This window comes from Panulirus ornatus, chromosome 7, assembly GCF_036320965.1.
Source record: "Panulirus ornatus isolate Po-2019 chromosome 7, ASM3632096v1, whole genome shotgun sequence".
Lineage (NCBI taxonomy): Eukaryota > Metazoa > Arthropoda > Malacostraca > Decapoda > Palinuridae > Panulirus > Panulirus ornatus.
The window spans coordinates 47,220,110-47,238,313 of record NC_092230.1 but is presented as its reverse complement, the minus strand read 5'-3'; the positions used below and the strand labels follow the sequence as shown (position 1 = coordinate 47,238,313).

The 18,204-nt window shown below is 39.1% G+C and overlaps 1 protein-coding gene across 1 annotated transcript in view; it reads left to right on the top strand.

Annotated features, from left to right (window-relative positions):
- Pcif1 (Phosphorylated CTD-interacting factor 1) overlaps nt 1-17,988 on the top strand; it is an 80,621-nt gene extending 62,633 nt beyond the window's left edge. The window contains exons 13-16 of the mRNA XM_071663724.1: nt 425-582; nt 8,988-9,182; nt 12,351-12,425; nt 15,095-17,988. Coding sequence (XP_071519825.1) covers nt 425-582; nt 8,988-9,182; nt 12,351-12,425; nt 15,095-15,458 — 792 coding nt within the window. The 3' untranslated portion in view covers nt 15,459-17,988. The remainder of the gene's footprint in view (nt 1-424; nt 583-8,987; nt 9,183-12,350; nt 12,426-15,094) is intronic.
- Nucleotides 17,989-18,204: the final 216 nt, after the last annotated feature.

Below are 18,204 nucleotides of genomic sequence, written 5' to 3'. Positions count from 1 at the left end.
ATGTTGGAAACAGTCATGAAGTATGATAAAATAACAAATATAAGTATATTCTTATCCCTGGGGATAGGGGATTAAGAATACTTCCCACGTATTCCCTGCGTGTCGTAGAAGGCGACTAAAAGGGGAGGGAGCGGGGGGCTGGAAATCCTCCCCTCTCGTTTTTTTTTTAATTTTCCAAAAGAAGGAACAGAGGGGGCCAGGTGAGGATATTCCAAAAAAGGCCCAGTCCTCTGTTCTTAACGCTACCTCGCTAACGCGGGAAATGGCGAATAGTTTAAAAAAAAAAAAGTATATTCTAAATATAAATATATTCTAAATTATATGCGACATATTCTTTTGCTTATTTATGTGCTTGACAAAATTTTTTTGCTTATCTATGTGCTTGACAAAATTTATACGTTGTGTTCCTTGTCTAATATTGCAGGGCCATGGGACGCAAGGTGCGCTGCCGGTGACAGTGTTAGAGTGCCTACATAAACATTTTAGTGTGACGTTTGAGTGTTTTGCATCTCCCCTCAACTGCTATTTTAGACAATACTGCTCAGCCTTCCCAGATACAGACTCCTACTTTGGCTCCAGAGGGTGAGAGGCTTGTGTTATAAAACAATAGGTATTATACTGTTAATTAGATGTTTGTATAAGTGTAGTACATCATGTTATACATTAGTCTTTATATTACATTATCATTCTAGAATTAATGGTTTGTTAATATGTCTTTTCGGAAGGGACAAATCCGTCTAATTTGATAATATTTAGATATGTATTTTTCTCCTCAGGGTTAGTTTATCCCAAGAGCCATGAGAGATGTGTTGGATCTTTAGGGGTTAGAAACCTCTTAATATCAACTGAGGTTAATGCTTTCCTCCCTTTGTGAACCACTTATTAAAGTACAGATGGCCTTAGCTCACCTGGGTCCACCCTCTGACTAATCAAGAATCTGTACTAGGTACTTGCAGGGTTGTGTGGCATTCATGAAAATTGATTTGCTTATAAATCTGTGTACACATGGTCTGCTCCATGGCTAGCATATATATTCAGTACACCCCATGCATCTGAACATCACTTTAGTGCCAAGTCTGTACAATTTAAGCATAGGATTTTGTGATTACTCCTCACCCCTTCCTTTTATTTTGTTTTTTGTTCTGGACTGTACTTTCTCTCCCTTGGAGCATTTCAGCTTGTGAACCCCATACAGAAGGAATACATAAAGGCCAGGACTAGAACAGTGTTTTCCCAGTGATGGCAGTGACAAACCCTGCAGTCTTACCACTCAGGGTCAGATGTCTGTCAGTCAAGCATCCATTGTTAGTGTTCTGTCCCAGCAACCTTGACTAAAATTTTGGTAGACAAGAGGCTCCCTTAACTAAGAGTGAAATAAAGTCAGAATTATGTGGCACATGAAAGCCAAGTCAGAATTATGTGGCACATGAAAGCCATGTGATTGCTGTGTGACGCATCATACATCAGCATGCCCTTATTCATTCACTTGCTATGTAGAATTTACAGTAACACTCAATTTTTTATGCTGTTTTTGGTTTCATGTGGTCTTTTTCTCCATGCTTGAGTTCACAACTGATTGCTCAGTAAAACTGTATACAGCAAACTGGAAATATTATAACTTTACTATGTTGTGGTATAGACAAGTGCTACTACCAGTTTGGAAGTCTTTGCAATAATTATCAAATTGTGAAGCTGTTTTTGGTCTAACATAGACTTTTACATTTCTTAGTTCATAAATGGTTGTCCTGTATCACTGTTCATACCTAATGATAATATCATAACTTCACTGTTACTTAATAATCATGTTAAGAGCTGTCACTACTGCGGAAGTCTATATGAAAATCATCTGTATGTTTTTCCAAAACTCTTGCATATATTTTATTTTTATTTATTTGCTTTGTTGCTGTCTCCCGCATGAGCGACGTAGCGTATATACACACACAGACATATACATATATACACATGTACATAATTCATACTGTCTGCCTTTATTCATTCCCATCACCACCCTGCCACACATGAAATAACAACCCCCTCATGTGCGCGAGGTAGCGCTAGGAAGACAACAAAGGCCCCATTCGTTCACACTCAGTCTCTAGCTGTCATGTAATAATGCACTGAAACCACAGCTCCCTTTCCACATCCAGGCCCCACAGAACTGTCTATGGTTTACCCCAGACGCTTCACATGCCCTGGTTCAATCCATATATATATATATATATATATATCCCTGGGGATAGGGGAGAAAGAATACTTCCCACATATTCCCTGCGTGTCGTAGAAGGCAACTAAAAGGGAAGGGAGCGGGGGGCTGGAAATCCTCCCCTCTTGTTTTTTTTTAATTTTCCAAAAGAAGGAACAGAGGACATACCCTCAAAGGCCCAGTCCTCTGTTCTTAACGCTACCTTGCTATCGTGGGAAATGGCGAATAGTATGAAAGAAAATATACATATATATATATATATATTTATATATATATATATGGGGATAGGGGGGAAAGAATACTTCCCACGTATTCCCTGCGTGTCGTAGAAGGCGACTAAAAGGGAAGGGAGCGGGGGGCTGGAAATCCTCCCCTCTCGTTTTTTTTTTTTTTTTTTTTAAAGAAGGAACAGAGAAGAGGGCCAGGTGAGGATATTCCCTCAAAGGCCCAGTCCTCTGTTCTTAACGCTACCTCGCTATCGCGGGAAATAGCGAATAGTATGAAAAAAAATATATATATATATATATATATATATATATATATATATATATATATATATATATGGTTCTCAGTGAATGTAGGTTTGTGGCAGGGGTGTGTGATGTCTCCATGGTTGTTTAATTTGTTTATGGATGGGGTTGTTAGGGAGGTGAATGCTAGAGTTTTGGAAAGAGGGGCAAGTATGAAGTCTGTTATGGATGAGAGAACTTGGGAAGTGAGTCAGTTGTTGTTCGCTGATGACACAGCGCTGGTGGCTGATTCATGTGAGAAACTGCAGAAGCTGGTGACTGAGTTTGGTAAAGTGTGTGAAAGAAGAAAGTTAAGAGTAAATGTGAATAAGAGCAAGGTTATTAGGTACAGTAGGGTTGAGGGTCAAGTCAATTGGGAGGTAAGTTTGAATGGAGAAAAACTGGAGGAAGTAAAGTGTTTTAGATATCTGGGAGTGGATCTGGCAGCGGATGGAACCATGGAAGCGGAAGTGAATCATAGGGTGGGGGAGGGGGCGAAAATCCTGGGAGCCTTGAAGAATGTGTGGAAGTCGAGAACATTATCTCGGAAAGCAAAAATGGGTATGTTTGAAGGAATAGTGGTTCCAATAATGTTGTATGGTTGCGAGGCGTGGGCTATGGATAGAGTTGTGCGCAGGAGGGTGTATGTGCTGGAAATGAGATGTTTGAGGACAATGTGTGGTGTGAGGTGGTTTGATCGAGTACGTAATGTAAGGGTAAGAGAGATGTGTGGAAATAAAAAGAGCGTGGTTGAGAGAGCAGAAGAGGGTGTTTTGAAATGGTTTGGGCACATGGAGAGAATGAGTGAGGAGAGATTGACCAAGAGGATATATGTGTCTGAGGTGGAGGGAACGAGGAGAAGTGGGAGACCAAATTGGAGGTGTAAAGATGGAGTGAAAAAGATTTTGAGTGATCGGGGCCTGAACATGCAGGAGGGTGAAAGGCGGGCAAGGAATAGAGTGAATTGGATCGATGTGGTATACCGGGGGAAGTGAAGTGTTTTAGATATCTGGGAGTGGATATATATATTCTTCTTTTTTCTTTCTTTTAAACTATTAGCCATTTCCCGCGTTAGCGAGGTAGCATAATATATATATATATATATATATATATATATATATATATATATATATATATTTTGGAAACCCTCCCCTTTTTATATTTCATTTTCTAAAAGATGGAATAGAAGGAGCCAATCAGGGAGTGCTCATCCTCCTTGCAGGGTCAGGCTAGGATTACACCTGATTAGACTTACCATACTCACAGAAGAGTATGAATTGCTTAGTGAGGATTTTTGATTGGTTGGAGAGGTCCTTGGCCAAGCCAAGGCTGTAAACCATGGAATAGGTGGTTAATTTAGGGTGATAGGCATTAAACTTACTGAAATGTAGGGGGATAAGAGATTTCAAACCCTAAGAGATCTGAGATGATTTTGATAGCCCATAGATACTACTGTTGAAAGTGTTTTCATACTTCAAAACTTAAATGTATTTCATATGCTGGGAAGGTTTGTATGAAATTACTAAGTAGACTTTGAAGGAGATGGGCAGATACAGTGCTTGAATTGTTTGGGGGCAAAGTACATTTCAGATTAGAATGCCAGAGGCATGATTTTTTAATATGCACTACGGAAACTTTTGAGTGTGGGGGTAGAATTGTGGTTGGGAACATTAGTTATTGGACACATCTCCTTGATGTGCAAATTGAAAAGATTCAGAAGTACTTATGTTGGTGTGGAAGCACTTGTACACCTTATAACACTAGAAGTGGATTGAGGATATGTGAAGAGAAAGGAACTAAAAGTAATAGATGGAAAGATAATATGTAAGGTTATTGCACTGGGCACCAGCACTCCCATCAGATCCTAAGATTGAGACTTTCAGATAAATACAGAAAGACCTATGTCATGAGTTTGGTAAGGCAGTCTTAGAAAACCATTGCCCCTACTACATGTGCCTTTAACTCTTTATTCTGTATATGGCTGAAATTTTTCCAGTACATGAATAGGAGGATGAAGGATATAGAATGCTGTGAGAGGTTAACCATGTTTCATTTCTTTTTAATAAGTGGAGTAAATCATTTTGTCACCCTTTTTTATGTACAGCTTTAGGAGTGGTATGGAAGGTGTGGTCCAGGCATTTGCTTTTTTCAAGTAGGAAGAGAAGAGAGGAGAGTGAGTGGTTCCTAATGGAGGTTGGTCTGTGGTAGGGGTGTGTGATGTCACCATGGATGTTTAATTTATTTATGGATGGGATGGTAAGGCAGGTAAATGTCTGTGGAGGATAGGAGGGTCTGGGAAATGAATCAGTAATTGTTTGCAGATGGTACAGCACTGGTGGCAGATTCAAATGAGAAACTACAGAAGTTGGTGACTGAGTTTGGAGGATTGTTTGACAGAAAGAGATTGAGAGTAATTGTGAATAAAAGTAAGGTTATGATAATTAGGTTTATCATGGTTGAGGGATATGTTTGTTAGGGTGTAAGTTTGAATTGAGAAAAAGTAGAGGTGAAATTTTTAGGTGATATCAGCTAGTGAATTTGGCAGCAAATGGAACCATGGAAGTGGAAGCAAGTCATGGGATGGGTGAGGGAGTGACGGTTCTGGAAGCACTGAAGAATTTGTGGACAGAGAAAATGTTAACTGGGAGGGAAAAAATGGGTAATGCTTGAAGATATAGTTGTCCCAACAATATCACACAGATTTGAGGTATTGGCTATAGATGAGGAAGTGTGGAAGATGGTGAATGTACTGGAAATGAAATGTTTGAGGACATTATGTGGTGTGAGGTGGATTGATCAAATAAGTTTTGAAAGGGTAAGAAAGAGGCGTGGTATTAAAAGACTGTGGCTGAGAGAGCTGAAGAGGATGTGCTGAAATGGTCTGGACATATGGAAAGAGTGAGTGAGGAAAGGTTGACAGAGAGGATGTATGTCAAAAGTTGAGGGAACAAGAAGGGGTAGGCCAAATTGGTGATGGGAAGATGGAGGGAGTGAAAAAAATTTGAGTGATTATGGCCTAAACTTACAGGAGGGTGAAAGGCATGAATAGTATAGAGTGAATTGGAATGAAGTGGAGGTATATAGAGGTTGATGTATTGTCAATGGATTGAGCCAGAGCATGTGAAAAGGCCAGGATAAAAGCATGGAAAGGTCTGTAGGGCCTGCTCATGGATAGGGAGCATTATACAAGACAACTAGAAATTAGTTGTGAGTGGATTGGGCCTTTCTTCATCTGATTCTAGCAGTACTTTGCAAATGCGGGAAATGGTAATCAAATATGAATGAATAATTATTATTACTATCACTATTTTAATTACTATCATAATTATTATGAAAGGCTAAAAGAGAGGTGTGGCATCAAGAATAATGTGGTTTAGAGCTGAATAGGATGTGCTTGAAATGGTTTGGACATATGGAAAGAATGAGTGAGGAAAGGGTTGACAGAGAAGATATAAGTGTTGGTAACGGAAGGAAAAAGGAGCTGACCAAACTGCAGTTAGAAGGATGGAAAGAAATATATTGTTTGAGGTTGGGGCCTGGTCATGCAAGATGGTGAAAGGCGTGCACAGGATATTGTAAATTGGAATGATGTGGTATACAGGGGCAACTTGCTGTCAGTGGACTGAACCAGAGCATGTGAAGTGGCTGGAGGAAACCACAGAAAGGTCTTTGAGGCCTGGTTGTGGATAGGGGATGTGATTTTAGTGCATTGCACATGACACCTAAAGAATAGATTTGAGTGAGTGTCATTTCTTTTTTCCTGGCCCTACCTTACTAATGAGGGAAGTAGTGGACAAATATGAAAAGAAAAAATGATTAATATTATTATTATTATCATTGTCATCATCATTAGCAGCAGAAGCAGCCTCAGGCCCTCTGTACCCTTATCTGCTTGTTCTTACTCAGGGCTTACACATCCTTCCTCTTCTCGATGCATTCCCATCCTGGCTACAACATTCTCTCTCGACCCCATCACTCCCTGCCCGCTTTACTCTGAATGGCAGGTGGGATTGTTCAGTGGTATAATCATTCACCCTGCCATTTCCCCTCTCCATATGTCCCAGATTGCTGGTACAGCCTTCCTACTTAACAATAAAATATTTTCCCCAAAAAGTATTTCACCCCAGCAGCCAGCTATTTCTATCATGGCAAGGATATGGATAAATTATGAGCAACTATGTATGGAAATCATCATATGTATAACTTATTTGCATTGTATAGTGAGGGAGTTTTACACTTGTAGGGCCCCATTCCTTGAATATTCTCTATTATGTTACAGCTTCTTACTTTGAAAAACTGAACTGTAATCCCCTATACTCTTTGCTGAACTTAATCTTTTGCAAAGTCTTAAAAATTTTCTGTGCATTCACAAAACCAGGGGGTTAAGGTTCTGGTTGCATTGAGGAATTTGTTCAGTGACAGTATAGGTGTGTGTTTTTAGTTTTAATTCAGGCTTATAAGAAGCATAGTTCAATGTTGATTTGGAGATTTTGTTAGATATGAAAAGTGAAGGAGGAAGTAAAGTGTTTTAGATATCTGGGAGTGGATCTGGCAGCGGATGGAACCATGGAAGCGGAAGTGAATCATAGGGTGGGGGAGGGGGCGAAAATCCTGGGAGCCTTGAAGAATGTGTGGAAGTCGAGAACATTATCTCGGAAAGCAAAAATGGGTATGTTTGAAGGAATAGTGGTTCCAACAATGTTGTATGGTTGCGGGCGTGGGCTATGGATAGAGTTGTGCGCAGGAGGGTGGATGTGCTGGAAATGAGATGTTTGAGGACAATGTGTGGTGTGAGGTGGTTTGATCGAGTAAGTAATGTAAGGGTAAGAGAGATGTGTGGAAATAAAAAGAGCGTGGTTGAGAGAGCAGAAGAGGGTGTTTTGAAATGGTTTAGGCACATGGAGAGAATGAGTGAGGAAAGATTGACCAAGAGGATATATGTGTCGGAGGTGGAGGGAACGAGAAGTGGGAGACCAAATTGGAGGTGGAAAGATGGAGTGAAAAAGATTTTGTGTGATCGGGGCCTGAACATGTAGGAGGGTGAAAGGAGGGCAAGGAATTGAGTGAATTGGATCGATGTGGTATACCGGGGTTGACGTGTTGTCAGTGGATTGAATCAGGGCATGTGAAGCGTCTGGGGTAAACCATGGAAAGTTGTGTGGGGCCTGGATGTGGAAAGGGAGCTGTGGTTTCGGGCATTATTGCATGACAGCTAGAGACTGAGTGTGAACGAATGGGGCCTTTGTTGTCTTTTCCTAGTGCTACCTCGCACACATGAGGGGGGAGGGGGATGATATTCCATGTGTGGCAAGGTGGCGATGGGAATGAATAAAGGCAAACAGTGTGAATTGTGTGCATGGGTATATATGTATGTGTCTGTGTGTGTATATATATGTGTACATTGAGATGTATAGGTATGTATATTTGCGTGTGTGGTCGTGTATGTATATACATTGTGTATGGGGGTGGGTTGGGCCACTTCTTTCGTCTGTCTCCTTGTGCTACCTCGCAAACGCGGGAGACAGCGACAAAGCAAAATAAATAAATAAGTGAATAGTGAAATCATAAATTTAGTACGATTTAAACATGGAGAAACATGAGGTATTGTACATGAAAATTGAATGTTGAAATTTGGTGTAATATAATTAAGTTTACATGGAGTAATGAAATGACTGTTGATATACAAAAATTAAAGCTGAAGGCAAGAGTATATTTTGCTGAGGTGAAGTATATCACCTCTCATTCAAGGATTTTTATCAGATCTGTAGAGTGCATGTTGTGATTCTGCAAGCTTCTCAGGCAAAGAGTCTCTTTTGACAGTTTTTTAATTGGAGTGACTGTTGAAATCTTAAATAATCACCATCAATCTATCACTGTCATTTTGTGAGTTGCACCCTCCTGAAATTGAAATCTGTTATAATATGTCAAATGGAGCATTACGGTGCCATTATTTTGTATGGAAAGGGCCATTCTTCCACATGAAATTTTATGAATTATTAATTTTTTTTCCCTTGGGAATTTTTCTTTCCTCACGAAAGATCCAGCTAAAAGGATTTGATAAACTAGTGTAGAAACAAAGCTTACAGCTTGTAATTCAGTGTTAACTCCAGCATAGAAATGCTCTCCTTTGTCAGACATTCTTCCGTTAGAGATATTTGATTGTGTGTTGTTCTACCTGTGATGAAATTGATTTACTTAGGGCAACTTATTTTTGTTTTGTGGGTTTGAATGTCATCAGGTGTTGTAATTATGAAAATGTTTATTTTTCACTACAGACCAATTCTAGATTTCAAACCAGTGTGTGGATCATTTGAGGCAAATCCCCCATTTTGTGAGGAGCTAATGGAGGCGACAGTGCGGCACTTTGAGAAGCTGTTGTCAGAGTCCCATGAGCCACTGTCTTTCATTGTGTTTGTCCCAGAATGGAGAGAACCTGCACCATCAGCACTCCTTCATTTGGAGGCTTCCAGGTAGGTAGTTTATTAATCACTGTTTTCATTTTTGTGGTCAACATGAGCTCAGGCTAACCAAATGGACCATACTGTACATATCCAACAAAATTAGATTAAGGAAATGGGTTCAAATATCAGGTCAGCTGCTGCATAAGCTAGATATGATTATCAAGAGAAAAGCACACATACACACAGATATGAAACAAAGTGTAGTCTCACCAAAGAACTTTTCACTGCAAAATAGTCCATCCTGTCCCTGTCTTGTGGCTGCACAAGCACATAGAAAAGGGATCCCTGAGTAACACCAGGATTATTTCAGAAAGGATATCCTTGGGTAAGGAGCCAATTGAAGATTGCTCATCCTCCTCTTAGGCTTAGGCTGGGATGTCTCAATGGGTGTGGATGTAACCAAAATGAGAAGGTAGAGATAGAAAGAATGGTACTTACTCCATGCTTTAGCTGCCCCATATACATATCAACATTTTATTATTTATATTTTTATCATACTTGATTGCCGTTTCCCTCATCAGCAAGGTAGCGCTAGGAAACAGACAAAGAATGGCCCATCCACTCATATACACTTGTATATACATAAATGCCCATACACACACATATACATAGATATACATATCAGCATATACATACACAGAAAACAGCATAGCTACCCCCTGCTTCAGCAAGGTAGTGCCAGGAAAACAGACAAAAAAGGCCACATTTATTCACACTCAGTCTCTAGCTGTTATGTGTAATGCACCAAAACCATAGCACCCTGGGAATAGGGGAGAAAGAATACTTACCATGTATTCCTTTCATGTCATAAAAGGTGACTAAAAGGGAAGGGAGCAGGGGGCTGAAAATCCTCCCCTCCAGTTTTGATTTTTCCTAAAGAGGGAAGAGAGAAGGGGGCCAGATGAGGATTTTCCCTCTTGGGCTCAGTCCTTTGTTCTTGACGCTACCTCGCTAATGTGGAAAATGGCGAATGTGCACTGAAATCACAGCCCCCTATCCACATCCAGGCCCTACAGACCTTTTCATGGTGCACCCCAGATGTTTTACGTGCCCTGATTCAGTCCATTGACAGTAAGTTGACCCTGGTATAACCACATCATTCCAAGTTACTCTTTTCCTGGCACACCTCTCACCCTCCTGTATGTTCAGGCCCCAATAGCTCAAAATCTTTTTCACCTCATCCTTCCAACTCCAATTTGTCTTCTGCTTCTCCTTGTTCCCTTCACCTCTGACTCATATATCCTCTTTGTCAGTCTTTCCTGACTCATTCTCTCCATATGTCCAAACCATTTCAACACACCCTCCTCTGCTCTCCCAGCCACACTCTTTTTATTTCCACATGTTTCTCTTACCCTTTCATTACATACTTGATCAAACCACCTCACACCACATATTGTCCTCAGACATTTCATTTCCAACACATCTACCCTCCTCTGTACAACCCTATATATAGCCCATATCTTGTAACCATATGATATTGTTGGACCTACTATTCCTTCAAACATATCCATTTTTGCTCTCCAGTATAATGCTCTCTCATTCCTCACATTTTTCATCGCTTCCAGAACCTTTGCTCCCTCCCCCACCGTGTGACTCACTTCCACTTCCATGGTGATAGGGGAGAAAGAGTACTGCCCACGTATTCCCTGCATGTCGTAGAAAGTGACTAAATAAGGTGGGAGTGTGGGGCTAGAAATCCTCCCCTTCAGTTTTTACTTTTCCAAAAGAAGGAATAGAGAAGGGGGCCAAGTGAGAATTTTCCTTCTAAGGGTCAGTCCTCTGTTCTTGATGCTACCTCACAAATGCAGGAAATGGGGAGTATGTATAAAAAAATAAGAAAATAAATTATTTCTATTGTTATTATACTTAATCGGTTTCCCACATCAGTGAGGTAGGACCAGGAAATAGACAAAGAATGGACCATCTACTCATGTAAATGTATATATACATAAATGCCCATACATGCACATATATACATGTATACATATTCATACTTGCTTGCATTCATCCATTGCTGGTGCTACCCCGCCCCACAGGAAACAGCATCGTTACCCCCAGCTTCAGCAAGGTAGCACCAGGAAAACAGACAAAAATGGCCACATTTGTTTACACTCAGTCTCTAGCTGTCATGTGTAATGCACCAAAACCACAACTCACTATCCACATCCAGGTCCCACAGACCTTTCCGTGGTTTACCCTAGACATTTCACATGCCCTGGTTCATTCGACCCCAATATACCATATCATTCCAATTTACTCTATTCCTTGCAGGCCTCTCACCCTCCTGTATGTTCAGGCCCTGATCGCTTAAAATCTTTTTCATTCCATCCTTCCACCTCCAATTTGGCCTCCTGCTTCTTGTTCCCTCCACCTCTGACACATCTTTGTCAATCTTTCCTCTCTCATTCTCTCCATATGTCCAAACCATTATCCCTGTGGATAGGGGAGAAAGAATACTTCCACATATTCCCTGCATGTCATAGAAGGTGACTAAAAAGGGAGGGAATGGGAGGCTGGAAATCTTCCCCAACCATTTTTAGTTTTCCAAAAGAAGGAACAGAGAAGGGGGCCAAGTGAGGATAATCCCTCTAAGGCTCAGTCCTTTGTTCTTAACACTACCTTGCATTATCTCGTACAACACACACCCAAGGCATTTGTTCCTTACACCACAAGCATCAACACAATGGCAATAACCAAGCTAAATGCCCTCAGAACACTTATCTGGGTGAGTATAGATGACAAAATGTGTTCCAGATCTTAGGTTGGATGACAGACTTACTTACTTGTGGCCATAGTATGCGATTTATTTCCTAGAGTTCAGAAAGTATCTAGTTACTTGCATCATAGTATTTTTGTACTGATAATGACCTGTTCGTGACTAAAATCCTGAATTCATTTTTTTTATCATTTATATGTTTCCAGCAAAGGATAAATTATTAGATGCATGCTTTTATTTTTTTTGTTGTCACTAACTAAAGAACTGGCAGCCTTGTATGAAAAGTTTGCAAAAGAAATACAGATATGCATATAGCTGTCATATAAGGAGTGTTACTTAAAGTCAGTCATGCATAGAAAATATAAATAATGTATTTCTTTGCAGTGTGAATGAATATCTTCAGTATTTGTATACAAGGCATTTTCTATTCCTTTACTTTAAATGTACTTTATTCTTTGCAGATTTAACCGAAAACAAATTATACTTCTGCCTTTTGAGCATGAGTATCGACATGGCTTCCAACACTTCATATCAAAGTGAGTAATTGCTTTTTTAATGATTTGTAGTAAACTCAAACTTTTTCTGGAAAGCTGAAGTTTGCAAAATAATGGGGGTTCTGATAATTTATAAATCAAAATATAATGAAAATTTTATTGAAATGAAAAATTAGATATCCATAAGTGGCTCATTCATAACTATGCTGTACAGTAACAGTATCCGAGTCCATATTGTTTGGGACTTGGAACATTCCCCCTTCCCCAATATCTGATTATTTGAAAAAATATATGACAAAATCCAACTAGTAGTGCACTGAATGTTTTCCAAGACTGTCACCCAATTGCATTAAGTGCAATAGTTTTTCTTTCATCCATGTTTGCCATTTCCTGTGCTAGCAAGGGAGCACCAGAAACAGATGAAGAAGATGCCTCATCTTCTCATGTAATACACTGAAACCATGGAGATAGATTGGCCAGAGAGTAAGCTAGATATGAGAGAGGGAAGTCAAAAGAGGAGAGCTTAGAGACAGTTATGAGAGTGTGGTCAGATGAACTAACTGGGGGCAAGATTGTGTAGCTGCAGCACAAAGGATTAGAAGTGAAAAACAGATCCAGAGTGTTAGGAGAGTGGTCACAATGGTCAGGAATATGGGTGTGGTGGGTAATAAATTGCTCTAGATCACTGAGAAGAGGAAGTGAGGGCTCCAGTCCCCCAATCATCTGTATGGGAGGAATTTACCATTCCCTAGGGTGAATGCTGAAATCCTTTAGGTGGAGGATCTCAGTGTGTGGGTTAGAGGATTTTACAGCCTCATGGTAGGAGTTTAGATAGTTGAAGAAAGATATAGAATGTGTAGAATTAGGAAAGCAGCAAGTATAACAAAGGAAAACTGTGGTAGTTGGGAGACAGACTGCGAGCCAGATAACATCAGAGTTTAGGACTCAAGATACTTGAGGTATGCAACAGGTTTATTGATGTTGGAATAAGCACAGACGCCATGTCACGGAATTGTGAGTGGAGAGTCTGTCCTTGGTAAAGGGGCCTCTAACTTGGCTAAAATGATCCCATAAATCTATACAAAACACATTTTCCTCTGCCCTACAAAGCACCTCTATTCAGTTTATCCCCAGCATTTACTGAGGGTACAGGAATTTACATCATATCTGGACAGTAATCCTGACATAATTAACTTCCTATAGTTTTCTTAAAACTTTCAAATGACATCCTTGTACATTGCAAAGAGTTCTTTTCATTTCCCTTTGACCATATTGTTTGTCCCAACCACGACAACAAATGCTGAATCCTCGAGAGTGTTTGAGACAATGTCACCCAGCTTCCCTTGAGTGTCTTCCAGTTTTGCACCACAAAAGCACAAATATCTTCTCTTCCCTTTAGTACAGAACTTCTGGTCATGATCCCTAACTAAGGACTCCCCAACCAGAATGACGCTTTGATCATCCTTCAGTAAATTAAACCTATTTTTGAGTTGGAATCTCCCTTTCCTGAACTTCCACTCACTTCCTCTTCTCAGAAGGCTGGAAGGTATTTTTTTCTCTAGGTTCGTCTCCACAGCAACCAACCTACCTTCCAGGTTCTTTACCGTATTTGTCAGTAATGATTTACACTTCTGTACAGCAATTATTTTTGTAGCAACATGGCTCAGACCACTTTCCTACTGATTCATCCAAACATCTAGTTTCTTTAATACCACACTGTTCTTCATATGTTCTAAATGCAATTCTTCTAACGAAGTGCAAAGCAAACAAGAAATGAACTAAACTTCTCCCTTAATGAGCAAGTCCCAGGCGAATTCCCTTGCACAACTAGGACAGCTAAAGCATGGAGTAAGTGCCATTCTTTGTATCAGAATGGTGAACTAAGAGCTCAAGAGCAACATGTCCACCTGTGACACAGGTCAGGGGATTATTGTATAGAGAATGAGGAATGGGTATATTTTGGGAAGATCCATAGTTATGAATGGAGCACTTAATGTAACAAAATGATTTAGTTTGACGTTATGGATATGAAAACAGAATAGTTAAGGGAAGAACAATTAAAAGAATATTAAATAATCGGAGACTTGAAAGTTAATGATGTGTAGATGCCAGGGGGTGGGGTTTATGAGAAGAGTCAGGATAATCATGTGTGGGTTAAGTACTTGTTGATGCAGCAAACATTGTATAAGGTGTTGAAAATATGTCACTGTTCTTAGATTTTTTTATCAGTAATGTTCATTTCATATAAATCAATAATCCTTTTACTAGGGAGGCAAATGATGTATGTGTAATAGGTAAAATGCCTTTCATTTGTGATAATATGAATCTGTGAAAGGATTTTGTTTTTAGTCTGACTAGAATATAAAGGCAGTAATTGAGCTGTTATCTTATTTATGTGGTGCAAGTGGTTGCATGATTGTATATATTCATTCTTTGAAATATAAGCCTGGGGTTACTGCACTTCTTTTCTACTTTAACAATGTTTTAATGCATATTTCTATGGAGGGTAATTATCATTGCAAAATTCTGAATAATTTCTGGTTTGTTGTAATATGAGAACATAGTTGTCAGCAAACTATCTTGCATTGAATTCTGGCCACTTTTGAAGTAGAGTTAGCCATATGCAGAATCTTTTTTCAAAACTGTCACTGTGCACTTATTTCTGGTAATAGTTTAACACATGATAATGTTATTTTGTTTATAATTTGCAGGTCAGAGATTGTTCTGAAGAGTGGGCATGGAACAGTTGCTGTTTGGCTTCAAAATGATGCAGGCTTTTCTCGCTGGGGACCCACTCCAGACAAAGTTGATGCCTTATTGGAGGCATTCCGGCCTGGTCGTGAGCGGGACCGTGACCGGCAGGAAATGCTCTCTCCTCCCCGCAGGGATTCTAGCAGTGAGGCTCGACCTCCCTATGTGGATGTAAAAGCCACTCCTATCCTGGCTGGATCCTCACCATTGGTGCCACCTACTGCCCCATCTGCTATTGGCCCTACAGCTATAATGAGCACTTCCCCATCTCCGGCTGTGCCTCCCACTGCCCCAACAAGTCCAGTCACCACTACTACCATATAGAAATCACAAGATTGGGCAAGCAAAAGCAAATCATATCTGTGAATAACTGTACAACCAACAAATTGCCAGAGTGCAAGAACTGTAAATCACTGTACAGTTTTATGTAGAAATGCAGATTTTGTTTCCTTTTGTGAATTCCACTAAGTGTTCTATGTGTGTTAGCAGTTTGAAGTGTATTTGAAGGTGTTTATGGATAGGAAATGTTTGGAATAAGACTTTTCATGGGGTGATCCTTGCATGTTGGTAATTTGGATTTAGCAGGTGACACTGCTTTTTTATGTATCTATTTATCTATATGTGTATCTATGTACACAGCTATATTAACTATCTTCTATGTACACAGCTATATTAAGTATCTGTATTTATTATTTCTGGCTCTCACTGTTTATCTTTTTACTTTACTTTTGTTCACTTCCGAGTGTAGATATGATTGTTTTATGCGTGTTTATCTTTCTTACGCTATTACTAAGGATTTTATTCATGAACTCTTAAGGGCTCAGGGTGTCTTTACTTGGATATTATCTTTTCTCAACCTTGAAAATACTTCTTTAGGGAAAGCTGTTAGAGTTATCTTTTAAAAATCTAGGTCAAAATATTTTTATGCTTTTAGTATTTTCTCCCTTTTAATTGAGATAATGCATTTCTAGTAGTTTAGAGTGAAAACCCTGCTAAAGATTCCTAATTTCCAGATGGAAGGTGAGGTTTAGGAGGACAAAACATCAGGAAAGATAAAATAGGAAAAAAAAAGGAAGAGGGACAAAAGAAGAAACAGTGAAGTCAAGGAGAGGGAAGGGTAGGCTGTTAGGGTCATGTATGCCATATGCAATTTTTTTTTACAGTTAGCTTAATCTTGCATGATAGTTTCAGTTATGTAATATGTAGTCCTTGTGTCATGTGTTATTTTTAACTGTGTGCACACTGATCTGTAAAGCTTCTGGTAATTTTATAATCTGGAAATGTAAATTGTTTATATATGTTTGATATGTATTTTTCTTTACATAATTTTTATTTCAAATTTTGCATAAAGGTACATGAATGTACTAGTAAATAAATATACATCAATATATGTCTAGTTTTGAGCACAAATATAGTATAGTCCAATCTGATTTGGGCATTTAGTAGTTTGCTCATATAATTTACTGTCATTGGATTAAAGCAAAATTGTTACATGCCTTTTGATTACTTATAGATCTTCATTCATCTTGGCCCTTACTCTCAACTTCCCTACCAATGGCAACTCCTTACCTTTCATACTTTCCTGCCTTCTGTGTCTCTCTTCTGGTTCTCTACAAGCCTTGTTTCTCTCTGTATCATCACTCATTCTCTTGTTCAGGGAAGGGTGGCATATTCAAAATCCTTTAAATGTTTGATTATGTCAACACTGTCATTTGTAATAGACCCAGTGGTACTGTTTGTAACATTTTCTGAAGAAATCTGTATGATGCTTCTGCTGCAAAGTAAATGAAGTAGTTTCCACATGCCTGCACTAAGAAAAAAATGTGAAAATTGAAATTTCCATTTTTGACAATACAGAAAAGTAGTAGTGGAAGTTGGAAAAAAAAGAAAAGTGAAAAAAAGGGTTAGAAGTAGAAAGTGGAGTTTGAGAATGTGTGCCAGACTGTCAAATGGTTTTTCACTATAAATGTGGCCAAAGAAAGGAACCATTAGTGAGAGCAAGAACACATCTTAAATGGTTCTTCCATCTCTTAACCAATTCCTTGCTATTAATTACAAATTTGTTGCCTTTCATTTTGCTTTTCCACTGCCTGTCCTACACCCTTCTCCATTTCTATTCTTGAAATCATAATTTTTCTCATTTCCTTCTTTGTCTCCCTCGTCTTTCCTCAAATAATTTCTCCTTTGCTCGTTATGCTCTTTTTTCTCTTCTTTTCATTCCACTCATCTTTATCCTTACCTTCTGTTTACCCCCATGACTTTTCCTCTGAGCTATGGCTTTAATAATTTACTGCTATACAAGTTTGTGATGAACTATCCATCACATCATATTAAGATTCACAGGCCATAAGTAACCACTCATTGTGGCAAGTATCCATATCTATGTATCTGGTCTGCGAGATCATGTGTCTTGCCAGTGAGGTCAGGCATTTGATCAGACAGATCACAGGTACCAATGCTAGACCATGGTTGCATTAATGAACTGTACAGGTTGCATATAAAAGTGGTCAACCAGGCATAGGTACAAAGATCCCTGTGAAGAAGACACTACTATCTGTTGTATGTTGTTAGGTGCAGACCCTAAGGCTCATCAATCCGTTTGCTTTCACTAATCTACCAACTGGGTAGCATGCAACTTATAGTAGCGTAGCTTGATATCTAAGCATTCTAATTTTTAGAATTTCGTCCAGAAACTCGACTTAGCACCTTAAATTTTCATAACTGCTGAAGGTGTATAAGGAACTGGTGTATACAAATATTTTTAAAGACTTGTTTGTATATAAGTACAGTATATTAATTTACACATGTTCATAAATAGATAATTATTTCTGTAAAATAAAAACATTATACTATATAGAGAAATCTCTCTACCTTAATATTGAAGCTTGTGAAACTTGGCTGAAAAAAGAATTACTGCACATTCTAAAGAATGAAAAACATTTAAAGCCTGAAAGTTTTGTGAAAATTTGAAGGTTTTCAAGTGCAGCCCATTTAATGAGGTGCTTTGCCAGTGGGCTGACTTACATATTTTTGTTCAAAATCATTCTCTCCTTTTATTATCTTATACATA